Here is a 12,646-nt window from a genome sequence, read left to right on the forward strand (position 1 = left end):
TGTGATTATTGCTCTCTGAGTGCACATCTCCATCCCTGTATTTCTGTGCGATTCACACAACCCTTTTTCTGTAAGTCTAAGGACCCCAGCTTTGTTTTCCAACTCAGAATCTTTTGGATTTTAGAAACGTAATTTGGTACACATACTATTTATTATGGTTCACTCTCAATCAGTGTCTGTGGCAGCACCTTGCAATCAAAGACATTGGTATTTCTGCAGAGAAAAGTATGAATTTTCACATTAAGTGGGGTAATGAAAGACTATAAATAGCATTTTCTCAATTCAGGTCATTTTTTTTGCTACCAAATTATTTATTACAGGTCAATTTTTTGCTACCAAATTATTTACTACAAAGTTACAAACTTGAGGCCCATCCAAGGCTTCAAGGCTGATGATCTGTCCCCTCCTCTCTTCCACACCGCCACACATATGAGACAAATTCTTCATGAGATGAAAGCATTTCCACATTGTTGTCGCCCTAGAAGCCAACCCAGTGCCTAGTACATTTTCTAATATATGTGTCCTTGTATAACTGCACCACTGTGACAGATATATTAAAATTTGATACATTTTAAGATTTTTTAAATATTTGTTTTTTAAAAAATAGATTTTGCTTTATAAAGTTTTAAAATATTTTTTAGAGGTTTAGAATTGTAAGATAAATCAAACACACTATCAGGATCTATACACCCTCTCCCACTCATACCTGCCCATCACATAAGGCCAAAGTTTCCAGATGTGAATGACATAATTTCAGACATCATAAGATATTTTAATTCATAATCAAAAAATTGTGTAATTTCTATATAGCCTTTCAGCAGAAGTCTCAGATTCACTATATTTTGTCACTTCTCAAATAGATATATCTCACAGTAAAGGATTTCTGCCTAAATAAACATAAATTGTGTTAATAGCGCAATATGGTAATAACTTTTTGGAGTCATGTATTGGACAATAATAACTCAATTTAAACACTGATACTCATAGTAATGTTATATATGTTTTCAAAAGTTTACACTGGTTTATGCCCATTGTCATACATAAATGAAAAGTTTAGGTAGAGGTGGTCAACTGGGATGATTTTTACCCCCAGCAGAAATTTGGCAGTGTCTAGAGTTATCTTTGATGGTCAGACTAGGGTGTAGGGTACTACTAGCATCTAATGTGTAAAGGCCAATGACGTTGCTAGACATCCTATAATGCTTAAGACTGCCTCCCATGACAAAGAATCATCTTCCCCAAATGTCAATATTGCTGAGGTTGAGAAACTCTAACTTAGGAGCTGAGATAATTATATTCCTTTCATTCCATCTGCCTTAGATTTAAAGTGAAATGGTACATTTTGCAAATGTAACTTTAACAAAATTAGACTCTTTCAATCTAGCCACTGGTTTTAAATACAAAAGAAATGCAAAACTCCAATTCTGAAAGTCTTAAGAGCAATGTAAGTCTTTACTGACATTCACTTGAAAAAAAAATTTGAAGCAGTCGTTAGAGGACTCTACACAGACAAGACTCCCTAAAAATTCTCTTATCTTTTCCCTCAAGCCGACAGCTGTAGATAGCTATTAATTTTCTCTCCTCTACTCCTCTGTCCCTTCCCATCAATCCATGTCAGAACTCATGTAGAGTAACTTTGGTTGCCCTTGTTCTTTGCAATTTTTAATCCATTACTTGTCTGATTAGAACAGGAAAAGCCTAGGAGACAGGCCCAAACAATTAAGCCTAGAATCTTTTCATTATGGGAAACAGAGTGAGGCAGGAGGAGAAGGACCCCTCCACCCCCACCACCCACACACACGTAAATGCCTTTATTTCAGTTAGCCTTTGCTGTGTAACAAACTGCTCCAAAATTCTGGGACTTAAGCCAATCACAATTCATCCTTTCTCACAGTATGTGGATTTGCTGGTTAGTTCACAGTTAAATATGGATGGTTTCATAAGGACACATGTATAAGACAATATACCAGGCAGGGGGCTGATCTTTAGGAATGTGATATTGAGAAAAATGCTTTCTTTCCACAAGGAATTTGTATCAAGTATGTATGGATGTGGGAGAGAGGAGGTATCAGAAGCATCAGCCTTGAAGTCTTAGGCCTCAGTTTGTTGACTTCCCCCTAGGGTTCACCTGTGGCTGAGTTCATCTGCAGGGCTGACTGAGCTTGAAGATCCAAGGTGACCTCATTGACGTGCCTGGTGGTTAGTTCTAGCTAACAAAAGGAACATCTGAATTCTTGCACAAATGGAAACATTTTCTATAAACTGCTTTCTTTGCACAGTGGTTTTAGGATGGAGATCCGGGACAGCTAAAACAGAAACTTCACGACCTCTTAAGGCCTAGATCAGATGACATAAAGTCATTTCTGCTGCATTACTAATTAAAGCAAGTACCATATGAGTTCAGATTCAAGGGGAAGGGAAATTGATTCTACCCCTGGATGGGAGGAAGGACAAAGTCATCATACAAAAGAGGATACGTAGTTGGACCAGAGGATTTTGTGGCCATAATTTAAAATCTGTCCTCTGGTTGCTACTGTTTGTTTTCTTCCTGCATGGAAAATACATTAATCCACTCTCAAGGTATCAAAATCTCCTGCAGCCTTCGGTTTGGCATCAAGCTCTAAGTCCTGTGTTGCATTGTTTGCATCTTGTCCAGATAGAGATGAGGTTCCTCAGGTGAAATTTCTCTCAATCCATAGACCCGTAAACTAAAAAGGGAAGTTACCCACTCCCCACTTCTTCAATATGGAGTGATGGGGCAGGAGTGCGGTCACTGCAATAGATGCTTCTGTCCAAGGGGCGAGAGAATTGAACAGAGGGAGCAGTTGTGGTCCAGCCATTCTGAAATCCAGTAAGTTGCATGTGGCCAGTTCCTTTCATCCAGGGGCAAGGCATGTTCCTTGTTATCTTGGTAAGAAATAGCTCACGATTGTGACTGATAGTTTCCTTAGCCTTCTTCCTAGCCACACAAAGTTGTGGTTCCAGTCTCCTGTTCATTCGGAATGGTACTGTCCCTTCAGTGAAAGCTGTGGCTTCCTAAAAACTTGTCTGTAGTGCATTCTGTGCACTCAACTTTGCAAAAAAAGATTTGCAAAGTAAGAAAAAGCTTCAGGTTAACAGCAAATCAAAGGTATGACTGTTGTTGAAAACTCAGAAAGTGTTTGATTTATTTAAACTCCACATATTTCAACTTGAAAATCTCAACTTTGAAACAAATATTGGACACAGATGAGGCTGCTGTGGGCAGTGCTCCTTAAGATGCTTAGAAGCTGGTTTGTCTAGATGAGAAGGTCAAACTGGGCGCTACCTTAAATCTTTCCAAATGCTCTCTTTTTCCCCAGCCTTATTGAGGTATAATCGATGAATACAACTTATATATATTTAAGTTGTATAGTGTGATGGTTTGATGTACATATAAATAGTGAAATGATTACCACAATCAAGTTAATCAACACATCTATGACAGATAAAGAAAATGTGACACACACATACAATTGAATATTATTCCTCCATAAAAAATAAGGAAATCCTACCATTTGCAATGATGTGGATGAACCTGAAGGACATTATGCTAAATTAAATAAGTGAGATACAGAATGAAAGGTACTCTGTGATATCATTTATATGTTAAACAAGTCAAACTCTTCCTGAGTTTTTAACAATAGTCATACCTTTGATTTGCTCTTACCCTGAAACTTTTTCTTACTTTGCAAATCCTTTTTTTTTTTTTTTTGGAAAGACTAGGAATAACAAAATATCTTATTTTTCAATTCATCATATCCTAGGCCTCTGTGTTTCCTCTGCCTTGTGCCTGCAAATGAAACAGCTCATTTCTCTCTCTTCCAGCACCTTATAATGTCTAGCTAAAAGAAGCCAATGGACACTTTCACCGTTCTCCAAGGAAATCTCCCTAGCCAGAATCATGAGTTCAAGTTACTGCAGGTGACATAATATATAATATACAAAATATGTATGGCTCTTTCTCCAATTTCCAATGGCGGTTCACTCACTACTCAATCAGCCTCCACTAATAGGCTCTTCGTGTCCTTCCACTCTCCTTCCCCTATCTGGTCCCAAGGCCAACGCCATATGTCTTACTTAAATTTTTGTTAGAGCAACAGCACATTCCCGGTAGCAATTTCTGTTTTAGTTAGCCTTTCCTGTGTAACAAACCACCACCAAATCTTAGTGGCGTGGAGCAACAACAGTTTAGGATTTCTCATGTTTATGTGAGTGGGCTGGGTGTTCCTTCTGCCAGCTGTGCCTGGGCCCATTCACATGGCTGCGTGCAGCTGGGGAATCAGTTGGACTGGCAGGTCCAGGGCGGTTCACTCATGAGTCAGGCAGCTGTTGCTGGCTGCCATCTGAGGTACCTTAGTTCTCCTCCAAGTGACTTCTTCTTTTTTTTTTTTTTTTAAGCTGTATTTTTACTCATTGAAACACTAGGTGAAATCAGGGTAAAGTCAACTAAAGGAGAAATGCTTGTTTCATTCATTTGTACTTAAACCAGCCAAAGTAGTACAAATGTCATTATGATGCAGCAAATACAAGACCTCTTTCTACAAATATTAGCATAACCAACAAATCAGGGGCTATAGTAAAACAGAGCCAAAAAGGGTGAGGACATCAAAGAAGTATGTTACAGCTTAACCCTTTACCTCAGTAGAGTTTTAAAAAAATAAGTAAAACCTCCCAATCCCCCAAAATAGGAATATACCTTCATCACACCAGTTTGTACTTTTATTACTTATTCTTGAGGTTTAGAATCTATCCTCCAAGTGACTTCTTATTCATAAGGATCTTAGACCAGCTTCCTTGTGTAGAGGTCTCAGAGCAGAGTTGAATTCCAGTATAGCCAAAGTGGAATCTCAAGTCCTCTTAAGGCCCAACCTCAGATGTCACTTAAAATCACTGCTTTCATATTATTGATCAATGCAGATCTCAATGCCAGCCCAGACTCAAGGTCTGGGGAAGGGAGACCACATCCTAAGAGAAGGGGCAATAAAATCACATTGCAAAGCATGTGCTAATCAAGATGGGAAGGATTTCTGGTCGTATTTGGAAATCCACCTGGTCCTGTAATTGTTTTTCATTCATAGATTCAATTTTAAAATTTTAACATTGAGTAGTTATATGCACCTGTAAATTGTTCATTTTATTGTGTTGGACTATTCAATATACTTTAGTCCCTACCCATATATAATAAAGTTAGCGTTGATTTTAGTATCTGTAGATATGCAGTCTGTATAATTGTGATCCCGAATCAAGTCATTTGACTGTGGCTGGTAATTAATAATCATTACCTTGTCACTCTATGCCTTTGCTGTTATTTTCCCCCTTTGTAGTCACATCATTTGGTTGTGGGAAGAAATTCAATCTGCATTTGTCTGTTTTTTCAATTTCATTTCAATATTTTATTGAGGTATATTTGCCTGCATCAAAAATGATGAAAAATCTTTATTAGATACTACTGGGAATGATATGATTTTAAATGTGTGATTTGTTTTAAATTAACATTTGCATTTATATTTTTAGATAATTTAAATCCTTAAGACATTTATTTAAGCTATCATTATCATTAAAGAAACCTATCAGGCATAATAATCTACAAAAAGAAAACTCCAAAAAGTTTATCATAACCTACTGCAAATTCCTGTAAATGTATCAATGCATGGTACCATTTATTTATTTATTTATTTTTGCCAGAGATTGCAATTTCATGCTTACCTATATATATTTACATAAACAGCATTTCTTTCTTCTTAGTATTAGTTAATTAATTAACTTTTGAGACAGTTTCACTCTGTCTCCCAGGCTGGAGTGCAGTGGCATGATCTTGGCTCACTGAAACCTCTGCCTCCCAGGTTCAAGTGATTCTCCTACCTTAGCCTCTGGTGTAGCTAGGATTACAGGTGCCCACCACCATGTCTGGCTAATTTTTGTATTATTCATAGAGACAGAGTTTCACCATGTTGGCCAGGCTAGTCTCAAACTCTTGATCTCAAGTGATCTTCCTGCCTGGGCCTCCCAAAATGCTGGGATTACAGGCATGAGCCGCAGCACCCAGACTCTTCCTAGTATACATATATGAAATGTGGTATTAATTACAGATGGATACTTCTAGAAATTTACTATTTTGCTCTTTATGATAGTTTATGATTCTGATGCAAATACCTTATGCATTCTTATGTACATACTGATACATGAAATGCTATATCTCTCAGAAATAAATTATTATGGAAGAATGTATTCAATATATTAAAATATACTAATTTCATTTACTGTCTGAATTTTTAAACATACCATCTGTTAAGTGGATATTGTCATTTATTTTAATATTTTTGTAATTTAGTAAATCTGTTTAAAAGTTAGTGGTCATAAGACCCTATGACACAGTTTTACGTCACAAATTTGGTAAATTTGTTGTGTATGGTAAAATTAAAAGTATATGTAATATGTTTCTAGACAATACATTATTTGTGATTGATTGCAACAGCTGCACAATAACCCAAGCCACCTTTTATTATGATTGCTGGGCTTCCAGGTGCATGTTTAAGTCACCTGGAGTAAGCCACGATTGCATAGTACCCACAGGTGACTATTAGTGTAACTCATCAGGAAGAAAATCATGAACTATCATCAGCTGTGATCGTTTCTTAATAGTCATATGGAATCACAGTTGCTAAACTGGGCCTCATTTGTGCATTTGTTGTGTGTCATGATCTTGCCCTAAAATGGCAAAACACTGAGAAAATATCTAAAAATGGGCAAAGAAATACAGAAATTGAATATCTCAGCCAGAACCCTTTATTTTTTTACTCATTTCTACAGAGGGATATTACCTTATGATATTACCCAGAGCTAGATGTTTATATAGCCTCAGCAGACTCCAGTTACTGAGGTCTGTAGGACCAACTGCTCTTGAAATAGAGAAAGCAATGCGAGCCTCAAGGATGAAGGACCCGCAGAGTTTTTGGAACTCGTTTGTGGTTGTTGCTTTTAATGTTACACAATCTGGCCTTTAGGAACCTATTACGATTTAGGTTATAGGAGAGAAGGAGAATTTGAACCAATTCTACCCAGTAATAATCACCCACACCAAAAACTGGTCTTAAATCAGAGCCTATTACAGCTATACGGCACCCACACCGTAGTGTGGCTTCCCCAGCCCCACCTCTCCTCTCCCTTGACGCTGCTGTCATCTCATCCATTTTATGATGCCTTTGCTGTTGGTCTGAATTCTCATAACTCTTCTCAAGCAGAAAAGCTGAAGACAGAAACATTGTTAATAAAGTTGTTACTTGTTAAATATATTTAAACTGTTTTCTTAAATATAATGACATAGAAAATCATATGTAGCTTAATGATGGAGTTATATTCTGAGAAATTTGTCTTCTAGGTGAATTCATTGTTGTGGGAACACTGTAGAGTGTACTTGCACAAACCTAGAGGGTATAGACTATTACACATCTAGGCTACATGATATAGACTGTTACTCCTAGGCTACAAACTTGTATAGCACGTGACTGTACTGAATATTGTAAGCAATTGTAGCACATGGTAAGTATTTTGTGTATCTGAACATGTCTAAATATAGAAAAGGCAATGGGTTACCCTACAGTGGCAGGAGGTCACTAGACAACTGGAATTTTTCAGTTGTGTTTATAATCTTATGGCATTACTGTCATGTATGAGGTTTGTCATTGGCCGAAAAATCATTATGCAGTGCATGACGGTACTTAAGAACTTCATAGACCTCGTCATGAAGGTTCATTTTGTTCCTTGTCAACAGCACTAAAAAGAAATGTTATTGCTCATTAAACTTTTAACACAAGTTGATAGACATTCGTTGCATGTTTCTGTTACTTCCACAAATTAAACATTTTATGTTGTTGGTATCAGATTTAACTACCAAATCTTGGGAGTAAGTAAGGTTTTCAAGTTTTACATAAAAAATGAGGGTTTGCTGAATAATTAAAATTTTTTTTTCTTTTAGGAAAATAGTAAGTAAAGTCAGAAAAATATTTACTTAGAATTCAGCTAAGTCTGATAATACATCAAATGAATTGTAGGACCTTGTAAAATCTGTTTTTGCAACCATAGTAAAAAAGGAAACACGTAAAGAATTTGACATTTAAATATATGCTGTGCTACAAAAAAAGATAATTTGAGGATTCTGAAAAAAGGCCAGTTAGCTGAAGTCTAACTATAAACTCACAGTTTTACCATCAGAGGAAATTGTTACAACAGTATTGTTATTTCATTAAAGGTTATAATAGTGAAAATATAACAATTTATATTAAGAAGTAATATATCATCAGATTATATATTTAATTTTATGACAGTATACATTAACATATTATGCCAATTTATATTAACATTTTTAAACAGTGGTATTTTGTGATGTTTATAAAAGAATGTGTATTCTCAAGTTGAGTATAAACAATTGACATATAATCGTGTTTATTTTAGATTTTGAATTGGATTTTATGCATTATAAAGTTCCAAATTCCATCAAACCTACCTTGATTAGTTAAGATCATTTTGCTGCTACCTAACTTTATTTATACAACCTAAAGTTTCTCAGGATAAAAAATTTGAACTATAAATTTATAATTTTCATGAGATTAATATTTGATAGATGAATGTGGTAATTTTTATGGTACCCTTGAGTGACAGTATAATGGCAGAGTGGACTCCTAGATTTCTGAAGTCTACAACATGGCTCTGCCACTGGATAACCTTGGTAGTTCAGTGTCTTGACAGTTTTGTATGTAAAATGGGCATTATAATAGTTCCCGCTCATAGATCTGTGACAAGAATTAATGGATTAGTACATATATAATATTATATGTAGTATATAATAAATAAATGATAATTAAAATATAAAGTGATTGATTTATCTAAATGTCAGTGCCTGGTATACAGGAAATGCTACTTATTTTTATACTGATTTGTTTTTTATATACACTTGAAAATTAAAGAGCATGTTAAAATATATTAGAGGTAATGGATTCTGTCAATTTTATAGATAGATTCAAAATTTCTCCAAATTAAAAGGTTTTGTATTTATTTTCTTCACTCATTCATTTTTATTGGTCGTACTTGTAGGCATTGGGAACCAAGTTGCTGTCCTCCTGGGCTTTACATTCTAGTAGACAAGCAAATGGTCTGGGCTGAAGCACAGACAAGGTCAGAGACAAAGACAGAGATTTGAGTATCATCCCTCAAAGGCGAGGGATTGAAATTATTTCTTGTTTATGCCCCCCACAACATAGTGTTTACTAGTTTGCTAACAGCTGACACTCAGTACATGCTGGTGGGGTGGATAAAATTCACTTCTTCTTTTGAAGGTATTAAACTACTTCTCTGTGGCTTTTATCTCTTTTTTTTTTTCAACTTTTATTTTACGTGCAGGGATTACATGTGCAGCTTTGTTACATGACTAAATTGTGTGTCGCTGAGTTTTGTGTATGAATGATCTTGTCACCTGGTTAGTGAGCATATTACCCAATAGATAGTTTTTCAACCCACACCCCCCTCCCAGGACACAAAATCAATGTACATTTGGTGGCATTTCTATACACCAACAACTTGTAACTTGAGAGCCAAATCAAGGATGCAACCCCATGTACAATAGTCACACACAATAAAATACCTTGGAATACACTAAAGAGATGAAAGATCTCTGCCAGAAGAACCATAAAACACTGCTGAAAGAAATCATAGATGACACAAACAAATGGAAAAGCAACCCTTGCTTATGGATGAGAAGAATCAATATTGTGAAAATAGCCATATTGCCCAAAGCAATCTACATATTCAATGCTGTTCCTGTCAAACTACCAACATCATTTTTATCTCTTTAAACCTCTAATTAAAGCCTTCACAAACCCTACCTCTTTTCCTTTCTATATTAGTTTCCTCTTGTTACCTAACAAAGTACCACAAACCTTGAAGTTTAAAGCAACAATCATTTATTATCTCCAAATGTTTGCATGTCAGGAGTCCATGCAAAGCTTAGCTGCATTATCTGTTCAGGGTCTTGCAAGGCTATAACTAAGGCATTGGCTGGAGTTCATTCTTATCTGGAGGCTCAACTATGGAAGAACCCACTTTTGGGCTCTGTCACCATGTTAGCAGAATTCATTCCCTGTGACTGTTTGACAAAGGCCTGGTGTCCTGCTGGCTGTTCACTGAGATTGCACTTCACTCCTGAAGAGAGCCTCAAGTTCCTTGCCATTGAGACTTTCCAAAGGAACTTCACAACCTGGCTGGTTGCTTCTTCTAGGCCAGCAGGAGAATCTCTCACTCCAGTCAGCTAAGCTGGAGTATCATAAAGTAACACGATCACAAGTGTGGCATCTCATCACCGTTGTCATATCCTATTGGCTAGACACAAGTCACAGGTTCTGCCCACATTCTGCCAACACAAAAATGGGGACTCCATATGGTGGGAATTTTTGGAGGTCACTCCAGGGTGTAGTCACCACACTCCCATCTGGGTGAAGTTCCTTTAGTGCTTCATGTATACGGCTCTATCTTAATGCATTACTCTGTAACCCTCTGCTATTCATAGCCCTTGCTTGTCCATTTGCACCTCTAGATATTTTATAGCAGAGACCTTGCCCTATTCAGCCTTCTGTATTCCTTTGTACTTAGCATAAAACTCAGCACTTAGTGGTCTTGGTGAATTTTTATTTTTAACAGGTTTGTTGAAGTATATGAATTTTAAATAAGTGGATGAAGGTAAACATACGGCTAACATATGGCAAATTTTAAAGCATTTACAGATAATTTTAAAAGGAATAGTCTATATGATTATACAGGTTGACTTTTGTTGACTTTCCCCTTCAAGACAATAATTGGTAAAATGAATGAGAAAACTATTTCACAGTTCCTTCCAAATTTGTGTAACTAGGACTTTTTCTCATTATACAACTTCATGAAATATTACATTATTTAACCAGATTTCTTTTTCCTTCTAGATGAGCAAGAGATAGTACAAAAACGAACTTTCACAAAATGGATCAACTCTCATCTGGCCAAGGTAAAGGAAACTACCCAGCATTATGAGTTTACTTAGGTTGAGCCAGTAAATTGTCAAATGTCCAGTGTAACAAAATGCTTGTGTCCCCGTTGTCACTGTTGCAAGTAATGATACTGGCCATCTTACTGGTTGGTCTAGCTGTTACCTAAGAGTGGAATTTGCTAACATTGCTTTTGGGAAGAAATGAACTTATAGCTAGAGTGAAGAGCAGTTACTTCATGTCAGTTCTGTGAATCTTGAGAAACTATTTCATTCAATTATTTTTTCTAATACTAATGTGTGTGTCGTATCAAAAGGAGAATTTGTGCTGGATTTTCGTTTGTGTGTGTTTGTTCCTATTTGGAACACAAAGAAGCTATAAGTGATCTATGCTAAGCAAAAGGTTTTATCTAAAGAGATTATGATAGGATCTCCCATCTCTGGGGCTTTGATTTAAAAAAGTAACCATGGTAATAGGATATGAAAAGGCTAAAATCATTCTAGTATTATCCCCACTGTCATTCAATGATATTAGGTGACTATATGTCTATATATTATAATGTCTTTGAACATAAATACTAATATAAAATAAATCTTAATCTTGATACAGTATAATAAAATTAATCTCTTGTACTGCTGATGAAAAAATAAGCAAACCAAGAGACATCATATTTATAAAAATAAATTCAGATGATGGGGCAATTGTGTCTGAATTCAGTTAGAGGATTTGCTGATAATTTTTAAAGGAGTAGTCTATGTGATTATGTAGTTGAAGTTATGTTGACTCTCCCTTCAAGACAATAATTGGTTAAATGAATTGGATGATAAAACAATTTTATCTTCCAATTCTTTACTCTCACTTTTGCTGAGACTGGTGCCTGTAGTATGTAAAGCAAAACCCTATAGGCAGGTTTTGATCAGGGGCTTCCCCAAAGCCATTTTGATAGTGCAGAAGCAAACAAAGCATGACAGTTTATTTTAGTCTCATTCTACAGATTCACTGCTTACTTTGTGTCTATGCTAGCCTTTGAAGACAGGAAAAAATTAGTAAAACACTTTCCCAGGCCTCGAGAAGTTCTCAATCCAGCCGTGAAAGCAGCCTAGAGTGACCTGTCTAGATACACGATAAACCAGGGTCATCTCTCCTATGCTCTCTTTCCCAAAGCCACTTGATGAGAAGGGAATTTGGCCCAGTAGTTGCCCCACAATCTGCTCTGTAAAAAGGCAGTGGATACATAGGACTGATGACTGCTCTGTAAAAAGGCAGTGGATACATAGGACTGATGACTTTGGGGCTTATTTTATAAAGTCTCAGTTGGTCACACCTGGCCGCTATTTGTACTACATAATTGTCATCAATTGGGGAAAAGCTGTTTGTTTTCTTTTTCCAAAATGAAAAGAGTTACTATTTTTTTCATAGTGTAAAGAGGTTACATAACTGAAAATAATATTAATAACGAAACTTTTAGAAAGTGTAAAGAAAGTAAAAGTAATCTTAAATCACATAATCCAGATACAGTCATCATTAAGATATTGGTCAACAGTATTCTACACACAGTTTCATATAAAGTGGATTTATAGGATATTGTTTTGGAGCATCTATTTTACCCAACATGT

The 12,646-nt window shown here is 36.1% G+C and overlaps 1 protein-coding gene across 16 annotated transcripts in view; it reads left to right on the forward strand.

Moving 5' to 3' along the window:
* SYNE1 (spectrin repeat containing nuclear envelope protein 1) overlaps positions 1-12,646 on the forward strand; it is a 546,282-nt gene that overhangs the window by 89,118 nt on the left and 444,518 nt on the right. For all 16 annotated transcript variants that reach the window (XM_030928648.1, XM_030928649.1, XM_030928634.1 and 13 more), the window contains exon 3: positions 10,989-11,050. In XM_030928648.1, the coding sequence (XP_030784508.1) occupies positions 10,989-11,050 (62 nt within the window). The remainder of the gene's footprint in view (positions 1-10,988; positions 11,051-12,646) is intronic.

The sequence above is a fragment of the Rhinopithecus roxellana genome, chromosome 4, assembly GCF_007565055.1.
Source record: "Rhinopithecus roxellana isolate Shanxi Qingling chromosome 4, ASM756505v1, whole genome shotgun sequence".
In the NCBI taxonomy this organism is placed as follows: Eukaryota; Metazoa; Chordata; class Mammalia; order Primates; family Cercopithecidae; genus Rhinopithecus; species Rhinopithecus roxellana.